The sequence below is a fragment of the Ursus arctos genome, unplaced genomic scaffold (assembly GCF_023065955.2).
Source record: "Ursus arctos isolate Adak ecotype North America unplaced genomic scaffold, UrsArc2.0 scaffold_4, whole genome shotgun sequence".
NCBI classification, from domain to species: Eukaryota; Metazoa; Chordata; class Mammalia; order Carnivora; family Ursidae; genus Ursus; species Ursus arctos.
This window is the reverse complement of record NW_026623056.1, coordinates 27188847-27211467: the sequence shown is the minus strand read 5'-3', so window position 1 is coordinate 27211467 and position 22621 is coordinate 27188847. Positions and strand designations below refer to the sequence as shown.

General features: G+C 38.7%; 1 protein-coding gene across 2 annotated transcripts in view; it reads right to left on the bottom strand.

The window, feature by feature from the left end:
* PCYT1A (phosphate cytidylyltransferase 1A, choline) overlaps positions 1–22584 on the bottom strand; it is a 40748-nt gene extending 18164 nt beyond the window's left edge. The window contains exons 1-2 of one of the 2 annotated variants that reach the window (XM_057306554.1): positions 21344–22584; positions 10279–10405 (exon numbers count right to left, since the gene is read on the bottom strand). In XM_057306554.1, the coding sequence (XP_057162537.1) occupies positions 10279–10395 (117 nt within the window). In that variant the 5' untranslated portion in view covers positions 10396–10405; positions 21344–22584. Of the gene's footprint in view, positions 1–10278; positions 10406–16917; positions 17055–21343 lie in introns of those variants that run through there. The other variant, XM_057306553.1, reaches the window with a different exon arrangement.
* Positions 22585–22621: the final 37 nt, after the last annotated feature.

The window sequence follows — 22621 nt, the reverse complement described above, 5'->3', positions numbered from 1 at the left end:
TTAGGTTTTTTTGGCCTGGCTTTGATGTTTGGTTTCATAAAATGGGATAGAAAGTATTCTCTATTTTCTGAAACTGTTCAGAATAGGAAACTATTTCTTCCTTAAATGTTTGAAAGAATTCACCAATGAAGCATCTGGGACTGGTCTTGTCTCTGTGGGGAGATTTTAAAAAACTCAATTTTTTTTTTTACTAGGGATAAGTCCATTCAGATTTTCTATTTCATTTTGGGTCAGTTTTTGTAATTTGTCTCTTTCTAGGAATGTCTATTTCATTTAAATTGTCAAATTTTTTGGCATCAGTTGTTCATAACGTTCCCTTATAATTCTTTTAATTTCTGTTGTGTTGTAGTAATGTTTGCTTAGAATTTTAAATTCTAAATAGATCACATCATGACTGGGCTGAATCCAGCGACTGGGAAGACATTGTTTTGTTTTGAGATAATGATGGATTTTTTTAAGATTAAGTTTTAGACTTATTTATTTATTTGAGAGACAGAGAGAGAGACAGCATGAGTAGGGGGAGAGGCAAAGGGGGAGAAAGCTCAAGCAGACTCCCCCCCCCCTTGCTGCAGAGCCCAACTCAGGGTTCATCAAGCAGAAACTAAGCCAACTGACTAAGCCAAGTCAACTGACTGAGCCATCCAGGCATCCTTTAAGATTAGGTTTTAAAATTAAAACATATTTGTTTTTGGGGCACCTGGGTGGCTCAGTTGGTTGGGCGTCAGACTCTTGATTTCAGCTCAGGTCATGATCTCAGGATTGTGAATGGGGAGCCTGCTTAAGATTCTCTCTCTCCCTCTTCCTCTGCCCCTCCCCACTCTCTCTCTCTAAAAATAAAAAAATAAATAAATCTTTAAAAAAACTTATTTCTTTTTAAGAATCACTTACATAATAAGCTTAGTTTAAGATACGCTAAAGCTATATAAAGATAAAACATTCATTTTTTAGGAGACATGGGCACATATGCATGCTATCCTTTTTAAGGACATTTTTTAAAGGAGATAAGAATAGACCAATGACCCAAATATACAATTTTCTGTAGTTAACAGATTTCTCTACAGATTAGAGAAGACAATTTATCCTCTAGAAGTTAGTACTCAAAGAGTTGCTTAACAGTAGTTTGTGTTTCTAAAAGCATATGCTATTCACAAAATAATACATAATTTATGATTCTATCTATATAAAGATCAAAACACAAAACTAATCTATGATGACTGGAAGCCACAGGAAAAGGAGGAAATTTAGGTAAAATGGATACTGACAAGCAGGGACATGAGAGTTTTCTGGGAATACTGGTGATTACGTGGATATATACATATGTAAAAATTTATTGAGCTGTACACTTAAGGTTTCTGCACTCTACTGTATGTAAGTTATACCGCAAGAAACAAGTGACATTTGGGCATAAAAAGGAATGCAGTACTGATATATGCTACAACAGGGATCCTGATATCTTGAAAACATGCTAGGTGAAAGAAGCTGGCCATAAAAGACCACTTATTGTATGGTTCCATTTATATATCCAGAATAGGAAAATTTATACAGAAAGTAAATTAGTGGTTATACAGGGCTTGGAGGGTTAGGGAGAAATGGAGAGTGACCGCTAACAGGTACAGGGCTTCTCTCTGGGGTAATGAAATGTTCTAAAATAGATTATAATGATGGTTGCACCCTCTGGATATTCCAAAAACCATTTATTGCACACTTTAAATGGATATGTGAATTATAATAGTATGTGAATTATATCAATAAAGTGTATATATATTTATATATAAAAAACAGGCAAAAATCTATAAAACAAGTAGAAAAAAATGTGTTTATTAACAATAGTACACATAGATCAAAGATGAGCTTTATTGCTCTGAAAGTTATTACCAATAGAGTACTGGAGTTGGTTGTTAAATATTCAGGACTTTTGTGGGCCAGTTATTAAATCATTGGTAGTCTGATCTCAGCCACAGAAATCAGCAAATACTACATATCAGAGGGGTTTTTTTCCCCTGCAGTGAGCCAGTTTACTAAGACACCACTGGTTATTTTGCATACTTAGAAAGAGACCAGTTCAGAGGTTATTACAGGGAGAAGAAAATGGGCTTACAGATTTTTCCATTAATGTTGCAGTGGGAGTAGAAAGGGTGGCAGATTTTGTGAAGGAAGAATGGGTAGTACATGGTAAAAGGAAAAAATATTGTCACTTGAGGGAAGGAGGCATTTACAATGAATTTTTGAACTGAAAATAAGATTGTAGTACCAGTAGTATCAGTAGCAGGAACGGGGAAGTTTTTTAAAAAAGAAGTTGAGATCAAAGAAAATGAGAACTGAGAGTAGTCTTTTAACTTGGAGATTCAAATGACTATTAGAGACCTTCTAGAATATATCAATACAAGTCAGAACACCAGGGCCTTTAAGAAAATTAGAAGAAAAGGAAATAGATTAGTAATAATCTTTCATTAAATATGTGTATCCATAAAAGGAATGAGAAAAACTGAAAGATACCTAGAGGAGACAGAAAGATCAAGTGGCATTTTTTTTTTTTTAAGTTAAGGAGATCTGTACATGTCAAAGACAGAGGAAAAGGAGTCAAAGAGACAAAATACTGGAGAAGGAAAAAACAGATAACTAAGGAAGGAAGAGTCTAGAGAAATGGCAGGGAATGGCTTTAAAGGAAAGCAGGGGGGAAAGTATTAGCTTCAGAAATAAGAAGGATCACCCCATTCTAAAAGCAGAAGGAAAGGTGATAAAAGGACAATGTTAGATGTAAAGGAGGAAAGACACACAAATTTATATCTGATATCCTCAATTTTATCAGTATAGTAAGAAGGATATGAAATGTCCTATGAAAAACAGGGAGGTTGATATGAAACTGAAAGCTTGAGGAAAGCAGAAAATATGTGGAATAGTTACTGTGGGAAATGTACCAGACCATCAGCAAATGACTAATGGAACTACTGAGCACTGTATTAAGACCAGATCAAGCCAGCAACATTAATCTAGAGAAGGCCAAGTTAACAGGTCTAGGAAGAGAAACTGAAAGATGTAGGGTTAGGCCATAGAAAATGAAAGGGAGGCAGAAGGGGGAAGTAAAGAGAAGGAGGCAAAGGGATCTAGACACTTTTCCAAAGAAGATATACTAATGGCCAAAAAGCACATGGAAAGATGCTCAACAACATTAGTCATCATGGAAATGCAAATTAAAACCACAATGTTACCACTTCATACCCACTAGGATGGCTATGAGCAAAAAGACTAGCAATAACAGTGATGGCAAGAATGTGGAGAAACTAGAACCTCCATACACTGCTGCTGTGAATGTAAACTAGTGCCCAACTTTGGAAAATAGTTCTTCAAAATGTTAAACACAGAATACCATATGATCCAGAAATTACACTCCTGGGTATATAACCGAGAGGATGAAAACAAAGATTTTATTTATTTATTTATTTATTTATTTATTTATTTATTTATTTAAGTAGGCTCTATGCCTACTATGGGGCTTGAACTCATGAACTCAGGATCAAGAGTTGCACAGTCCACTGACTGGGCCAGCCAGGGCCATATAAAATATATATATATATATTTAAAAACCTGTAAATGAACAATGTTCATAACAACGTTATTCATGATAGCCAAAAAGTGGAAATCCAAATGTGCATGAATTAATGAATGGACAAACAAAATGGTATGTCTATGGGTAATATTATTCACCTGTAAAAAGGAAAGCAGTATTAATACATGTTACCACCCGGATGGACCTCGAAAACAATGTTAAATATGAGAAGCCAGATAAAAAGGTCACATACTATATGATTCCGTTTATATGAAATGTCCAAAATAGACAAATACCTAGAGACAGAAAGTAGATTAGTGCTTGCCAGGGGATGGAGGATGGGAGGGGTGATTGCTAATAGATATGGGGCTTCTTTTTGTGGTGATGAAAATGTTTTGTAATTAGATAGTGGTGATAGTTGCATAACATTGTGAATACACTAAAAATCACCGAATTGTACCTTTTTAATGGTTTAAACAGTGAATTTTATATTATGTGAATTTTATCTCAATTTAAAACGATACATTAAAGTATCCTATCTTTCAGGGCACCTAGGTGGCTCAGTCCTAAGGATCCAACTCTTGATTTCGGCTCAGGTCATAATCTCAGGGTCCCAGGATCAAGCCCAGTGTCAGGCTCCGAGGTCAGCACAGAGTTCTGCTTGGGATTCTCTCTCTCCCTCTCCCTCTACCCCTTCCCCCACCCGCACACACCCGTGCTCCTTCTCTCTCTCTAAAATAAATAAAAATAAAATATTTTTTAAAAGTGTCCTATCTTTTACAATGTTTCTTCAATCTTCCCTGTATACTGTGTATGTTCCAAAGCAGAAGGCAAATGCAGGTATCCCTCCTGGCTAGGGTTTCAATTCCTCCTAAGTATAGAAAATGAAACCTAAGGTTCTTCAACTACAACAGATCAGCAAAACCTTTCTCTCTCTAGAGTTGCCTCCAGTTAGAATGAATAGTATTTCTAAAAATATCTTTCTAAAAACAGTACCTCTAGAAGCTAAACCTAATAAAAGTAGGACAAAGTACTTCTACCTTTATTCTCCTAAAACATACCTCCTTCATTTTAACCTCAAGGGAATCCTACAGAATATTATTTTCAAGTCGTTTGACTATCTGGCTGTGAAGCATAAATGAAAGGTCATGGATTTAGAACTTGAAAAAACTTAGATCTAAATCCCAACTCTATCGCTTAATAGCTGTGAAATCATAGCTTTCATCTTCTATAAAATGGAAGATAATACCTGCCCCACAAGGTGGCTGCAAGGATTAAATAAAAGAGCATATGCAAAGTAACTAGCACAATGTTTCACATATAGTGGCACTCAACAATTTATGTCATCAACAACGTGAGCTCATTTTCTCTCCCATTCTATGGTACACAGGTTTCATTACGCCAACAAAATTAACTAAATTGTACTAATCTAAGACATTAGATTCTAGATGCTATATCAAGTTTCTAATTCTTTACAAATTATAATGAATACTATTATAATGATTAATGATCATCATCCCCAAATTATGAATGATCTTCTGAATACAATATTGCTTTCACAAAAACTTTTCCTGATTATGTTCACATATATTAACTCACTATTCCTCAAAATTCCAGTGAAAGAGATGAGATTCTGGTGTCCTAAGGAATAGGGAATGGAGATTACTCAGATTATGACCAGAATTTGATATTGGCTTCCCAGTACTCTACTTCCAAGGATTCTTAAAACATTTTTCAGCAAAAACTTTCAGAATGACACAGAGAAACATTTCCCTTTTACCCAAACATGCTGCACAAATGGTAACAGGTCTTACTGAGATCCAATTTTTTTCCATAATGCTAGAGGAAAGGCTGTGAAGTCAAGAGGAATACCATGTGGTATGAGAAAGAAGGGATAAGGAACAGAGCAAAAAGATTCCACTCCCTGGGGAAGGGAGGGAAGGAAGGAGGGAGGGAGGGAGGGAAGGAAGGAAGGAAGGAAGGAAGGAAGGGAGGAAGGAAGGAAGGGAGGAAGGAAGGAAGCTGGAGAAAGGGAGAAGGGGGGTGAGGGAGGAAGGAAGGAAGGAGAAAAGAAAAGCAATAATTCTCCCTGACTCCTATTGCCATTTCAATGAATGCAAACAATGAACTCATCTATCTAACCACTATTGGGATGTCTCCTAGGCCTTCTAAATTGAACTTGTACTAAATTAAAATCTTTCTCCTAAACCATCTTTCCATATTTCTACTTTAAATAAGAAGCACCCCATCTATACAATCTACCTAAGACTGAAATCTAGGAGTCATCTTTAACACCTCTCATCCTTTACATCCCAATGTCCAAGGATTGCCTATTTTACCCCTTAAAAACTTAAAATTTTAGCTTAAGTTCTCATTATCTCCAACCTGGATCATTACAACAATCTCATAACTAGTCCTTTGGTTTCTGCCAATCTGCATTTCAACTCATCCTTTCTAAAACAATCCGGATGATCTTCTAAACTGCAAATCTGATCACATTATCCACAGGATAAAGTTCAAACTTCTGAGCACAGCCCACAAGATCCTTCATAATCAGGCCCTTGCTTACCTTATCTATTGCAGATTATTATTCCAAACTTTAAACTCTAGTAATATTACTCATGGTTTGTTAAACATACTATTATTTCACACTTGAACTTGTATGCTATCTCTTGTCCATTTCTTGGAGAATTTTTTTTTTTTTAAGTAGGCTCCATGGAGCCCAACACAGTGTTTGAACTCACAACCCTGATCTCAAGACCTGAGTTGAGATTCAAAGTCAGATGCTTAACCAACTGAGCCACCCAGGTGCCCCTTGTCCATGTCTTGAATTCCTATTTATCCTTCAAAGTTCAGCTCAGAAATAATCTCCTCAATGCAGCTTTTCCAAAACCACTGTCCCCACCCCTAGATCAAAGTTTATCTGTTGTTTCTCTAGGCAGCCATTGTACCTCTTTCTTCTATTTGGCCCTTTCATTTTCTATCTTTTTTTTTTTTTTTTTAGAGAAAGAGAGAGTATGCAAACAGGGTAGGGGCTGAGGGAGAGGGAGAAAGAGAATTCTAAGCAGGCTCCCTCCCCAGCAAAGAGCCTGATGTGGGGCTCAACCTTACAACCCTGGTATCATGACCTGAGCCGAAATCAAGAGTCAGATGCTTAACTGACTGAGCCACCCAGGCACCCCTCATTCTGTATCTTATTTATCTATTTCCCCTATTTGTCTGTGACCTTCTCTCTCTTTTTAAGATTTCTTTATTTGAGAGAGAGAAAGAGAGAGTGAGCGAGCACACAGAGGGAGAGAGAGAGGGAGAAGCAGACTGCCCGCTGAGCGGGCAACCCGAGGTGGGGCTTGACCCCAGGACCCTTGGATCATGACCTGAGCGGAGGGCAGACGCTTAACCAACTTAGCCACCCAAGTGCCCCTGTCTGTGAGCTTCTTCTTCTTCTTTTTTTTTTTAATTTATTTGTCAGAGAGAGAGAGACAGCCAGCGAGAGAGGGAACACAAGCAGGGGGAGTGGGAGAGGAAGAAGTAGGCTCCCAGGGGAGGAGCCTGACGTGGGGATCGGGGCTTGGGGCTTGATCCCAGAGCTCCAGGATCACACCCTGAGCCCAAGGCAGACGCTTAACAACTGCACCACCCAGGCGCCCCTGTCTGTGAGTTTCTTAAGGGCAAGGTCATCCTTTCATCTTTGCATCTCCAACGCATAGCAACTGGCATACAGATGTTCTCAATATATGAGATTGTGAGATCTATCTCCATTAGCAGAACTGTTGCCAATTTGTGATTATTTATACATATGATAAATATTAAGATAGGCTAAAAGTCTTATTCTTCACAAATATTTTTGTGATTTTTTGATTGTACCTTTAGAAACATCTGTATCAATAAATTCTTTATACTTATAAACAAACTAACCATAAAGTTATCCCTTTTTTCCCCCTCTTTAATTATTTTCTCTCTTCTTTCCAATTTATTCTGACCCACCACCCCAGCTACTATTACTTGGTGATCCTTACAATTTCTCTCCCCCTTGCAAGGGAAATACAAAAAACAAAAAACAAAAACCTCTTCTGAACTCTGAGCTATAGAGCTCCATATTAGGCTCACATCTCTCAAAGGGAAGGGCATATTTATCTTTATACTCCTATCACCTACAGGCCATGCTGGCACACTGTGTGTGATAAAATCTTGTTTGCTCAACTCAAATGTCAACTAATGAGTGATAAATAAAATGTGGTATGTGATGGAATATTATTTGTCAACAAAAAGAAATGAAGTACAGGGGGCGCCTGGGTGGCGCAGTCGTTAAGCGTCTGCCTTCGGCTCAGGGCAAGATCCTACCGTTTTGGGATTGAGCCCCACATCAGGCTCCTCCGCTAGGAGCCTGCTTCTTCCTCTCCCACTCCCCCTGCTTGTGTTCCCTCTCTCACTGGCTGTCTCTCTCTGTCAAATAAATAAATAAAATCTTAAAAAAAAAAAAAGAAAGAAATGAAGTACAAACACATGCTACAACATTAATGAATCTTGAAAACATGCTCAGCGAAAAGAAGCCAGCCACAAGACTATGTATTGTATGTATGCCATTTATATGTAATGTCCAGAACAGGCAAATCTATAGAGACCTAAAGAGTGGTTTCCAGAGGCTGGAAGTTAGGAGGTAATGGGAAGTGACTGAGAATGGGGATAGGACTTTATTGGGGGGTGATGAAAATGTTCTAAAACTGTTTGTGGTGATGGTTGTACAGCTGTAAATATACCCCAAACCATTGAATTGTACAGTTTAAATGGGTGGATTATATAATCTCAATAGAACTGTTATTAAAAAAAAGAAAAAGAAAAAAATCTCGTTTGCTTTTGCTACAGAGCTGAAAAGGGGTCAGAGACAGAACGTACAAGTGTACAATAGAGATGACAGATAAGTTTATTTAGCAGACACTCCTCACTAGGGTCAGTACAGCCTGTTGGGTAAGTGAATCTTTGACCATTAGCGCATGCTAAATAGCCAGTGTGTACTTGAGAGGAATGTGGGATAAGTAGGAAGTCATTCAACTGATTTGTGACATGAATATATGAAGCAAAGTAACTTAAAGCATTGAAATTCCTCAATTCTAAGGACCAAGAAATTTAAGTCTTTTAAGAGCCCATTCCACTAAGACTGGCCTTCTTTGCTCTATCCCTGGCTATTGTGACTGGCAACGAGTATCACCTACTTGGTTATAACTTGTCCCTACTCCAAGGCTGATTGCTGAATTGGTGCTTACCACCATCTCTTAACCTCAATTCTCTAATACGCATTCAGAAATTAACAATGGCCTGTTTTGTTTACTGCTGAGTCATTTTCTGAGTATACTTGCTACAGTGTACAGAATAATGGTCCCCTAAAGATGTCTACATGTTATTCTCTAGAACCTGTGACTCTGTTACCTTACATGGCAAAATGGGCTTTGCAGATATGATTAAAGAATTTTGAAACTGGGTGATTATCCTGGATTATTCAGGTATGTTCAATGTAATCACAAAGGTCTTCGTAAGTGAATGAGAGAGGCAAAAAAGTCAGAATCAGCAGAGATGTGATGACAGAAGCAGCAGTCAGAGTGTTGTGATTGCTGGCTGGCACCAAGAGCAAAGCCTCTCAAAGCTGGAAAAGACAAGAAAACAGATTCTCCCTTAGAACCTCCAGCCCTATCAACACTTTGATTTTAGCCCTCTGAAACTCAATTCAGACTTCTGACCTCCAGAACTATAAGATAATATATCTGTATAGTTTTAGGCCACTAAATTTGTGGCAATGTGTTAAGCAGCAATAGGAAACTAATACACTTGCCCCTACCATCAATACCATCATCAATATCAGGCCTAAAGCATATGTCTCCTGTTGGTGGAATCCAGTTGCTTTTATTGATCAAGATAGAGTACTGATTTGGAACAAATTTTAATTGTGTCAGAGTAAAAATATTTTTCCCTTTACACTACAAGCAGCTCCATGACTAAACACTGGAAACTGCAGTTTTTGATCAATGGCTAATGGTCAATATAGTTGTAAAGAAAACACAGAAACATACAATCCTTTTCACTGGAATTTTAAAACATGGATTTCATAATAATATTATCTATCAATAATAACTTCAATTGTGTATGTGATCTTTGATATGTTTTTTAGGGAAAGCTTTAAGAAGGGTACCAAACCAAGACAGGATGAGCAGTTTGGAATGGGGTATTTCGTCGAAGGCTTGGCAGTAGTTAGCAAATACAAGACAACGTCCCAGAGATAAAGGAACACAACGTAGGCAGTAATAGAAAAAGCCTGTCATCTAAGATATCACCAGTAATAGAGTGAAGGAATGATATTGGAGAACAAAAATAACACAGAGAAAACTAAACACCATGAGATGATACTAAGATCAGATGACGGCTCCAATTTCTCTATTCTATTACTTTTAATTTGATCTTTAGCCTAATATACACACAACTTCCAAATTTTCCTAAACTTCTTTTTTTTTTCTCTAACATTCTTTTTCCGGTTCCAATGTAAAGCTCTTGCAACTGAGCTGTGAGCTACAACTTGATAAGAGAGCATAACATTTCCAACAACTATGAAAATACTATTCACACTTACTATTCATTCTTTCCATTATTTAAGACTTGACATACTGATATCATCAATTTTATATCAGTTTCTAGACACCCCCCCCCACCAGATTAAGTGTTCAACAAAGAAGTCTCTTCCTTACAACTGCACAGCGTGGCATTTTTGAAGAAATTCCATCTTCCTCTGTTGCCCCATTGGGTCCAGGTACCTCTTTTCTCCTCTTTCTTGTGTTCATTTTGGCTGAACTCTGTGCATCCATCTTCTTTTAACTGGTCATAGAAAGTGAAAAAGAATTTTTTTCTCATTGAAGTGGAGAAAAAGTCTGTCACCAGTATTTCAGAGATGTTAACACAGATACACTCAGCAAAAGATCAATCCCATAGCACACATTTCACAAGATGAACTGATTGCATCTGGCAAAAACAACAAAGCTTCAATAAACACATGCTGTAGTAGAAACACTGAAATGCTTCTCTGGAAAAATGGCCACAATTAATCACATGACCTTGGAAATTATTACCCTGACCAATGTAGCCTGTATACTAACTGCTAATTTCATATCCTGACTAAATGTAAAAGATTGGAATAACTTGGCTGAGAAAGTTAGTTATATGGACTTTTACCACCACCACTTATAACATCCCTAGGACATCTGGAGCTATTACAAGTATAAGAAAATGTGAAAGGTATGTTTTTGGTGCAGATGGGGGGAAAAAAAGAGCTTTTTAAAAAAGAGACAGCCATCACCAATTCCTGGTTTAACAAAGCTGGATTTTTAAACTCTAAATGCTCTGTAGGTTTCAGAGACCACTCCACAGGGTTAGATCTATGAAAATTGTGAAGTGTACTGTATCTTTTAAATGTCCTTCCTCTTCCCTTTCCAATACCTATTTTCCCTTCCTCTTTCAGAGTCAGCACCTTAAGTTTGTTCAGAGCCCCCAATAATTAAAACCCCACCCAAGCTTCTCCTTCCCTAGTGAAAACTTAATTATTACTGTCTCACTTAGCAGAGAGCTTCTAGCAACTAGCTACCACAGCAAAGATCTGAATATTTGATGTTTCATGTTTAGATGTTGACTTGTGCTACCTCTCCAACACCCTGCAAGGATATTTGCATTTTTCCTGGGTATCATAATTTGCACAAATAAGTTAATTTAATAATGACGTAATTTTAGGCATCAGCCAGAAATTGGGGATAGAAGAACTTTAATGATCAATTGCCATTTCTGCCAAGACATGATACCATGAAAGGTAGAAGAAAAATCCTCAGAGCAGAGGTGAAAAACAAAACATGCCAGACAGAATAAGGACATTCTCCTTCACCTTACTGCCTCTAATAAGCTCTCCTGAAGATGACGTTCATCTAAACAACTGCAATTGTGCCTTACTTTCTGTGACAAGATCTACAAGAAACCTGACCTAATTCTTAAAGACTGAAGGTGACACCCATGAGTCCTGGCTAAGTATTAGGCTGACATGAAAAATGCCAGAGTCCAAAGTGAAAGATGAACACCACCCAGAAACTTCCTTTCATCACAAATGCAAATTAAAACGGAATAAGGATACTATACATTTAACAAGTTTTTCAGTGATGATGAGAGCTTTTCTTCATTATTGTTATTAATTTTTCTTTCAAAATATCCAGAGGTTGTATTATTACTCTCACCTCACTGGTCTGAGAGGCTAACTAAAAACACCTAATCAGAGGTGTCTACGTGGCTCAGTCAGTTAAACGTCTGCCTTCGGCTCAGGTCATGATCCCAGGGTCCTGGGATCAAGCCCCGCATAGTCTGGGTCCCTGTTCAGTGGACAGCCTGCTCCCTCTGCCCCCCTGCTCATGCTCACTCTCTCTCTCTCTTACATGTTTTTTCTCTCAAATACATAAAATCTTTAAAAAAAAAAAAAACCTAATTAGTGACCATTTCTAATTTGCATACAATAGGACTTTGCTTAAGTATCTGTTAACTTCTCAGGGTAAGTAGACAAAATCCATTATGAGAAATGCAATCAGCAATCTCCTGTCAGGCAGTTGAAAGTTAGGTAGTTCCTAGTCCTGAGAACTTACTGTGTATAGGGTACTATAACATATTTTTTAAAGTAAAAATTATTTTCTCAAGAAGATTTCAATTCAGCTGAGGAAACCACATGTTCATGATACAAAAATGCTCCTTAGGATTCTAAAACCACTGGGGGAAAGTTTGTTAAAAAACAGGATATTTACAGTTTCAAAGCATCTTCAAGTATTTTGAAGTAATCCTCATAGATTACGTATTAATTATAAAGCGAAAAGAGTTACCTTTAAAGTGAAAAAATCTCTTAGCTAAGTGATCAAAGTTAATTAACATCACCAATAATGCCTCCTGAAGTGAGGCATTGAGGACACATTACCTGCCAAAAAAGCATACCCTGTATGGGTTTATGAGGAACAAGCAAACAAACCTCAGTTAAAGGACATTCTACCCTGTTATTCTTCAAAAAAATGTCAATCATGACAAACAATGAAAGGCTGAGGGATTAATACAAAGAATAGACAACTAAATTTCATTTCTAGGTTGGGGGAGAAATTGTTATAAAGGATAGTTATTAAGACAACTAGTAAAATTTGAATATAGGCTGTGTATCAAATCATAATACACATCAATGTTAAAATACATTTGATAATTACACTGTGTTATATAAAAGACTATCTTTGTTTTTAGGAGATAAAAGCTGAAGTACCTGGGGATAAAGGGTCATGATTGCTGCAACTTACCCTCAGCAGAAGCAAAAGAAGCAGAAGAAGGAGAAGAAAAAGAAGTGAAGCAGAAGGAGACGCAGAAGCAAAAGCAGCAGCAGCAGCAGCAGCAGCAGCAGCAGCAGCAGCAGCAGAAGAAGAAGAAGAAGAAGAAGAAGAAGAAGAAGAAGAAGAACAAGAACAAGAAGCAGCAGCAGCAGCAGAAGCAGAAGAAGCAGAAGGAGAAGAAAAAGAAGGAGAAACAGAAGCAGCAGAAACAGTAGAAGCATAAACAGCAGCAGAAGAAGCAGAAGTAGAAGTAGAAGCAGAAGAAGAAAAAGAAGAGAAGTAGAAGGAGAAGCAGAAACAGAAGCAGAAGAAGTAGAAGCAGAAGAAGAAAAAGAAGAGAAAGAAAAAGGAGAAGCAGCAGAAGGAGGAGGAGAAGCAGAAGAAGAAAAAGAAAGGAGAAGCAGCAGCAGGAGAAGCAGCCAAAGGAGGAGAAGCAGAAGAAGCAGAAGCAGCAGCAGAAGAAGCAGAAGTAGGAGAAGCAGAAGAAGATGCAGCAGTAGTAGAAGCAGTAGAACAGAAGAAACAGAAGCAGAAGAAGGAAGAGGAGCAGGGGGTGGGGAATGAGAGGGAGAAGAAAGAAGAAAATTGTGTATATTATGTTACATTAAAAAAAATGTAAAGCTGGGGCGCCTGGGTGGCTCTCAGATAAGCATCCGACTCTTGGTTTCAGTTCAGGTCATGATTTCACGGGTCTTGAGATCAAGCCCCGTGTCAGGCTCCATGCTCAGCAGGGGGTTTGCTTGGTGGTGAGCCAGCTTTTCCCTCTCCCTCTGCCTGCCACTCTGCCTATATGTGCTTTCTCTCTGTCAAATAAATAAATAAAATCTTAAAAAAAGAAAAGATTTCTTTAATCTCTGTTCCTCCCTCTTCTGACATTACAAATAGGTGTCACTTTAAAAGCACCTGTACTTTCCATTCATGATACAAAACAGTTTTAAGAGTGCCATAATAAATCAAGGGGATAAATGTCATATTGTTTTTTCAATAATTATTTTCTATAACTTCAAGTTAAAATTCCTAATGTTTAATAGGAAAATACTTAACACATCCAAAGACATGTTTATAGGAATCTTTAGAAGTCTTTGCTCTGTGTGGGGGGTGGAGGAGTGGGAAGGCATGTGTGCTATAATATTTTTATAGCTTTATTGAAGTTTAATTGACATATAATAAACTGTATTTAAAGTGTATAATTTAATGAGTTTTAACATATCTATACATCTGTGAATCATCAAAATTAAGATAATCAACATAACTACCACTCTCAGGTTTCTTCATGCCACATTAGAATCTATCTCTCCCTCCCCAACTTCAACTTTGCTTTACCTTTTTGTTTGGCTGTTTGTTTTTTATACTGTGGCAAAATATATGTAAAGATTTGCTTTACTTTCTAACTGCTTATTTCTTAAAGTACTGAACCATCTTGTCATATGATTCAACTTAACTAGACAAACACATGGTGGATATTATCGTACTAGAAAGAAGCAAAGGCTCTCCTTCTAAGAGTTAAAATACTGCCAGTGTGGTTTAAATATATTCGACAGCCAAACTGGTATCTGGGGTATTTGGACCTTGTGATACCAGTTCTATTCCACTAGACTAATAAATCATACAAAAAATATAAAATATCACAATGAGGACTCAAGGCAAGAGAAAGGATTTGTATGATTAGCTAATTAAAGTAAAATTCACAAACATAGAAGGAATCAAGTGGTTACTGTGGTTACAGTGGTTACTATTGTTATTAACATGTTACAAAGCCCTTTGGTAAATAATAGTAATACTAATATGTTTTACCTGTATTTCAATTGAGTACATATAAAAAAAACTCTCCATCTGCCTTATATAAGCACCTTTAATCAAATGTCTAAGGCAGTATTTCTCAGTAATTCTTATGCATGCTCCATTTTAAGAAATATAGAAATTTTTTTTTAAAAGATTTTATTTATTTATTTGACAGAGATAGAGACAGCCAGCGAGAGAGGGAACACAAGCAGGGGGAGTGGGAGAGGAAGAAGCAGGCTCATAGTGGAAGGGCCTGATGTGGGGCTCAATCCCATAACGCCAGGATCACGCCCTGAGCCGAAGGCAGATGCCTAACCGCTGTGCCACCCAGGCGCCCCAAGAAATATAGAAATTTTAACCTCACTCCGTCAGCATAGTATAAGGATTTAAGAGTTCGGGCCCTAAAATCAGATTACCTAAATATGAATCCCTTCTCTACTACTTACTAGCCATGAGAACGTGGACAAATTCCTTAATCACCAGAGCTGCATCACCTAACAAATGAGGTTCAAATGGAGTAATCCATGTAAGTCTTAGTTCAGTGCCTGGCACACAGTAAGTACTTGTAAGTATAGCTACTATATTATTTAGTAGTAGGAGTTGTCATCATCTGCCTTAAACTTGCATTCTTGTGTATCCCCTATATCCAAAAAGGTTTTGTCAAGTTTCCCCCCTAGAATTACTATTATGAAAAGTATACCTTTTTTTTTCTTTGAAAGATTTTATTTATGTATTTGAGAGAGAGAGAGAGAAAGAGCACACATGAGCAGGGGGAAGGGCAGAGGGAGAAGTGGACTCCCTGCTGAGCCGGGAGCCTGAGGCGGGGCTCCATCCCAGGACCCTGGGATCATGACCTGAGTCAAAGGCAGACGCTTAACCGACTGAGCCACCCAGGCGCCCCATGAAAAGCATACTTTGAATGTAAAACTATGGTAAAACATTAAGTATGCTACATCTCCTGCTACATCTCCCCAACCCCTATCCCATTTAAGAATCACTGTTGCAGCAAGAAGTCTTCTAGAGTCTGACTGTAAGCTACCATAGGAAAAAAATATTGCCCTTTTGGCATAAATTAGTTAAACTGGGTTTCTCATCACTTGGAACCATAAAAATCATAATTGGTACATTTAATACCTAGCAATGAGCTCTGGCACATAGTAGGCACACTCAATTACTATTTGAATAAATATACTAAGTATAGAAAACCACTTTGAAATTTTGAAAAGCACTTTATACATTACTGTTTTGTTTTGAAAGAAGTCAAGTTCTTGTCAGTTTATAAGTGTATCAAAGATGGCACAACAAAGTTCCCAACCTGTTAAAAGTATTTTTCCTTACCTACTTACACTATTCCTTTTCCGCTTACATACAGTTCTTCTATTTTCTAAAGATGACTTTTGTGTCTTCCACTGTATTTTACATTATACTTTAAACTGAACATTACACATTAGACTTAAACTCAGGTCTTAGCATCCTATGGATTTGGAACAAATACACCTAATACTTTTGGTGTTTAACGTAAAACACTTCTGTATCTTACCCACTTTCTTAGAAGGAGAACACCAAGATCACAGACATTCTTTAACAATAACTCTAAAAGAATTTTGAAATTATAAAAAGATTAACTCTCATGCCTTTCCTCTAAAACTACTACTATTTTTTAAACCACTTTTCACTGGCTCTCTCTTAGACCAACCCCATGCTCCCTCACATCTAATAACTTATACAACATGAAAGCATATAGAATAATTTAATTATTAGTGCCTTACTGGAAAATATTACCAGTTCCCCAAAAGTTACAAAAGATGCCTGACATATCAGGTTTGCCATTGAGAAAAGGTATGTGGGAGGATGAGAGCATACTGAGGATGGTAAATACATGTTGGCTTTTAGTGCATTATACCTAAAACCACTCACCTTTAGAACATTCACAATTGTCCAGTTCCTCCAACGATGAGGAACATTACTTCTCAAACTCCCCGTTTATGATAACTTCACCTTTGTAATCAACCAACACTATTAAGTAAAGGTGCAGTGATTTCCCTGGAAAAGGGGGTGGCTTTAAACATCTACATTCAAGAGAGAAAAAACCAAAAACATACACAGGCTGCCTTAACATAACAGGCTGTCCAGAAAGTGATAGGTTGGAAAAAGATGGCACCTCCTCAGAACCAATATAGTGTAAGATCAGAATGGGGATGGGGAGTGGAGAATTACCTAATAATCTGTAAGCGGATCCTGGCTTCCAGCCATAGCATCCATATTAATTAAGCTAGGATGAGTCAGAATGAAAGTAGTTGGAGCTAGGATACATAGCCTCCCTCTTAAGCTCATTAGGGTGTGCCAAAGCTTCCTGTTTCCGTAGCGGTTTATCCTACAAAAAAAGTTTCTTTGTAAAATGAAACTATAACAAGAGAGACAAATGGAACTGACAGCATTTGTAAGGCCTGATCTTTCTAACATTGCTACCTTTCAGTCCCTAGTCACCTACCTTTAGTCAAAATCTCCACTGATGCACAGATCTAAATACAGGCATAACTGCCACCACCACCAGACCACCACCACACCTATTAAGTGAATTGGTGTCTCTAAATTGCTTTCAAGATACAAAATGTAGTATCTGTGCCTGTGATTTTTACTCAGATTCACAAAATCTGGCTCCATTTCTGCTGACTCACCTCCCAGTACACACTGCTTGCCTTGTTCTTCAATGTTCCAATAAATGCCTGCTTGGATGCATCAATTTTGCTACTAAGAAAGTACAGAGAAGTGGAAATGTGTGTGAGGTGGGAAATATAAATATAAATATAAATATAAATATATATATATTTTAAATAGGCTCCACATGGAGCATGGAGCACAACTTGGAGCTTGAACTCATAATCCTGAGATCAAGAGTCAGACGCTCAAATGACTGGGCCACCCAGGTGTCCCTCATATCACACATTTTAAAAGCATTTTGATAGCTTTATTTCAACACAGTTTCCTTTTTAGCTTTATATATTTAATTCTTTGCTTGGTCTAATAATACTATTCCAAAAGGGAATCCACAAGGTTTCACCATACTGCCAAAGGGGCCCACAGCACAAAAAAAGATTAAGATTTCTCTCTAGGACCAAAAAATAAACAAAGATAATCACATCTAAGATAATACCCTTTAAATTAAAAAAAAAAAACCTACCTAAAAACAAAACAAAAAAACTATTTTCCATTAAGTGCCACACACCCATTTTGTTCTCTAGCATAGAGCAAAGACCATATGTCACTATTTTTTTTTACCAGTCTTCACTTCAAAATTCGTTTGCAAATAGTTGTGAGTGTGATACAACAGCCTGGCAGACCCAGGGGTTCCCCTGGCTCACTGGCAGTCCTTCTAGTACAAATACAGAAAGCTTCAAACTCATATAACTTTTAACAAGAGAGTTATCAAAAGAAAGGGCAAAAAGACAAAACAAAAACCAAAAAAAGCCAGCTATATATCTATCTACTAATCTGGTTGGCAAACAATAAAATACAAGCAATTCAATTATTTATATTAATGTGGTAATGTATGTAAACAAACTTAACAGAGTGCCAAATATTTGTTAGAGACTCACAAACAGTTTTTTTTTTTTTTTTCTGGAGTGGAGCTCTGGCACATACTGCAAAACAGAGTACATAAAAATGTATATTCCCTGAATTTACTGACTGAATTGTAGAAAAGGGAGTTCCCTAATAGTAGAAAAGCCAAAAGATCTGACTTCAGATCAGTTATGCAAATACATGAAAAGAAAAGCATTATTACTAGATATTTTGTCATTACCCATCATTAATAACGATAGCAAATTATCATAGTTGCTTGTTCTATAAATATTTTATAAATTAATTCTTATCAGCATTTATAACATGGAAAAGTTATTCAGCTCTCTAGGAGAATCATGTGTAACTTAGAGGTTAGACAGCTCCATAGGGGAATCATGAACCGGGTCAGGTGGTTTACAAACTCTATGAGATTGTATACAAAATTTGGTGAGTATGCCTATATTTCTGATTATTAAAAACTGTTTATAAGCAGAATAACAGTTACCTCTGCTATAGTTAGAAAAGCTAAAATGAGAAAGCAAACAGTTCTTCCCTCAGTCACAAACTGAGTTAGTGTTAACATCAGATAAAGTAACCTGTGATTTCTGAATCTAAGGCTCTGACTAGATTATTCTCCCTAAGGGATCACATATCCAAAGAGAAGGTCCCCAAGAAAAATAAAACCTCACCTATTTATGGGAAGAGAAATCATAGGCTCAGAAAGGAATAAAGTTTATTCTTTATCAATCAGGCCATTATACTGGTTTTTGAAGGGAATTTGCAAAGCAGGGTAGGTCAAAAAGAATCCTTTCATTCAACAAATACAAAGGTCCCCAGAGGAAGTGCTGCAGTCCCCAAGCCTAAATGTCTACTCTTCTAAGTCAGCTATCTTGAAGCATACAGCATTGACCCTTGAATAACACAGAGGTTAGGGGCACTGTCCCCCAGCACACACACACACACACACACACACACACACACACACACTGAAAATCTGCTTATACTTTGACTTCTTCAAAACAAGCCTACTGTTGACTGGAAGCCTTAACAATAGCATTAATAGTTGATTAACATATTTTGTATGTTACACATATTATTTACTGTATTCTAACAAGGAATACAAGGAAGCTACTGAAAAGAAAATATTATTAAGAAAATCATAAGGGGGCTGAGGGGCCTGGGTGGCTCAGTCGGTTAAGTGTTTGCCTTCAGCTCAGGTCATAGTCCTGGGGTCCTGGGATCGAGCCCCACATTTGGCTCCCTGCTCAGCAAGGAGTCTGCTTCTCCTTCTCCCTCTCCCCCTCCTCTTGCTTGTGCTCTCTCTCTCTCAAATAAATCAATAAATAAAATCTTTTAAAAAAAAAAAAAGAAAGAAAATCATAAGGGGATGCCTAGGTGGCTCAGTTGGTTAAGCGTCTGACTCTTGATTTCAGCTCAGGTCACATTCTTAGGGTTGTAAGATGAAGCCCCGCTTCAGCTCCAAGCTAGGTGTGGAGCCTGCTTAAGATTCTTTCTCTCCCTCTCCCTCTGACCTTCCCCCCTCCTTTCTCTTCTAGAAAGAAGAGAAAAGAAAAGAAAAGAAAAGAAAAGAAAAGAAAAGAAAAGAAAAGAAAAGAAAAGAAAAGAAGGAAAGGGAAGGGAAGGGAGAAAGAAAGGAAGGAAGGAAGGAAGGAAGGAAGGAAGGAAGGAAGGAAGAAAGAAAGAAAGAAAGAAAGAAAGAAAAAGTGAGTCATAGGGAAGAAAAAAATACATTTACAGTATTGTATTTATCAAAAAAAAAATTCACGTGTACGTGGACCCATGCAGCTCAAACATGTGTTGCTCAAGGGTCAACTGTATTCTGTTACAGAAAGAAATTCTTGCATAGTTCCTTTCAGTTATGTATAATGTAAGCCAAGTAAACATCTAATGTTTTAGAAAAAGGTGTAACTAGCCATTTTTTATCTAAACAAAGACTCTCCCCCATCATTCATAACTCTATAACTTACCATTCAAGAATCTTTCTGAACTCCCTTCCTCTATCACAAAGTATATGTGTGTAGGAGGTGAGGGTGACTATTAGATTATCAGATAAATGCAATGTCAGATAAGCTAAAATTATCTCAAGTTTCTTCTATTAAATATTGTTTTTAAAAAACACTGGGCGGTACAATCAGTAGCACCTTCTACAAAGGTATGTAGAGAGGATATAGTGAAACTCACCAGTTCATGTCATCTGCATCACTAACAGCCCTCAGGAATGGGGATCAGTAGGGGATAAAATCACCAGCTAAAACATCATCTGAATTACTCACAACATGGTATTATTCCCAGTTTGCCAGGCTTGGCCTCTAGTACATAAATCAGTGAGCTGGACAGCTAAATACATCAAACCCTCTCCCATATGGTATTCTAGTCACCACTGTTGACTTTGCTAGCCTTATCCTTTCTTCCCTATGATGGTCACCATCTGCCTACCACTGACTATTGCACCAATCCCATTCTCAACTAATATCTTTTTACCAGCAATTCTTGGTACTTACAGAATGACTAAATAACAAGATTGAAAAGGACCCTAAAGACTGCATCTCCCTACCCCCATTTTACCTACCAAACCCCATCTTGGCAGAATGTTTTCTGTCTCTATCTTCAGTTCCCTTCCTGAGCCTTGTTCCTACCCTTCTCAAAGCTTCCCCTTTCTCAATGTCTTTTCCTAGCAGTTTCTCCTATCACAAACTCCTATATCCTCACTGCTTCTATAAATATCACTGTCCCTAGTTCAGTATGTAAGTTCTGGTTCTCCCAACTGAGATATTGAGTTTCAGTCCTCAGTCATAACAGTCACCTCAATTATATTCGGGAAGTCTTCTCCAGTTAAGTCAATCTGATGGAGCCTGTCCCCCCAGCCATAGAGCCAGTCTTTGTACTTCTAAACAGTCCCCTAAACAAAGCATCGTGGCATTTTAGACCTGAGAGAAGACTCAGAAATAATCTGAGTTTAAACTTTTACTACATTTCACATATTTTAGGATACATGAAATCCATTTTACATCATCATCTCATACATACATAACTGAAACAAGTTTCATGAAGCAATACTTACCCTTACTATATGAACACACTGAAAATTTCTCTTGTATTAAAAAAAAAAAATTCTGATGCTATCCACTAAATGGATTTCACAACCCAGTAACAGGATGGAACCCATAGTCCAGGAAACATTAATCTAGTCCAAACTTCCCATTCACTGATGAAAAAACTGGACCTCGGTCTTGAGGTAAGTTTCCCGGCCACGAGACGTCTGTCCATAAAGTTAAACTCAGGTCTGTCTGATAAGTCCCACCCAGACCAGTGTTCTTTACACGAAAGACCTTCTCTGCCCAGTCATGACCGCTCAACCACACCCCGTGCCCAAACATAACCCTGCAGTACCACGTCCGGTCACAGCCCACACTGTAGTCCAAGTTAACTGCTCCTCGGTCCAAGATGCCCCCGGCCGCTGCTTCACGCTCCCTTAGACCCCGCACAGTCACTCTCCCTCGACCCTGAGTCTCCTCCGAGGCACTGCCTCATACTTTCTCGGTCACAGTCCTCTCGCAGCTTCTGCCTCGTGCTCTCCCAGGTCAGAGTCCCCTAGCATTCACTGCTCCTGGGTCGCACACTCCTCGCAAGCAGCTACAGCTCGGTCACGGTCCCCTCGCTGTCACTGCCCCTGGGTCACAGCAGCCTCGTAACTCCTCCTCACACTCCCCTCGCTGTCACTGACCCACTCTTCAGTCTGTCTCCTCGCGGTCCTAGCCACACAGTGTGTCCTCTGATTGAGAGCAGCAAGGAGATGCACACACCGGATCCTCACCTGCAGCTCACGCTCCCCCGGCCTCAGTCTCTTCGGCTTTCTCCCAGGCGCCGCGTCACGGACAAGGGAAGTTGAAGAGGTTGCGGGGAGACGCCCGGGAAAGGCAGCTGACGGAACAGCGGGCCGGAAGTCCCGCCTACTGCCCGCCTCTTGTCAATCCGACTACGACATTTCCCTGAAAACCAAGACCCTTGACACAGTAGTTCCGCCTCCACAGAGGCTCCGGGGACGGCGTGGCTGAGCAGAGAACACCAGACCCAAGAGACGAAATGGCTAAGGGCCAGCCTCCATGCGGCACCGGAGTTTGGGGTGAAGACGCCTCCTCGTGAGGAGATACAGCCGTGAACTGTCGCGCGTGCTCGCTGGCAGTCAGTCAAGTTGCGTTAAGCCGGTGGCCCCCCAGCTCCGGCCAGATTCCCCCCGGGAAGGACCTGTCCTCTCCGGCCTCTCCGCTCCGTCGCCGGCGTCCGGCGCGGGACAGGTGGCCGTGACGCCTTCCGCCCGAGACCGCTCGGCCTGCGGCTG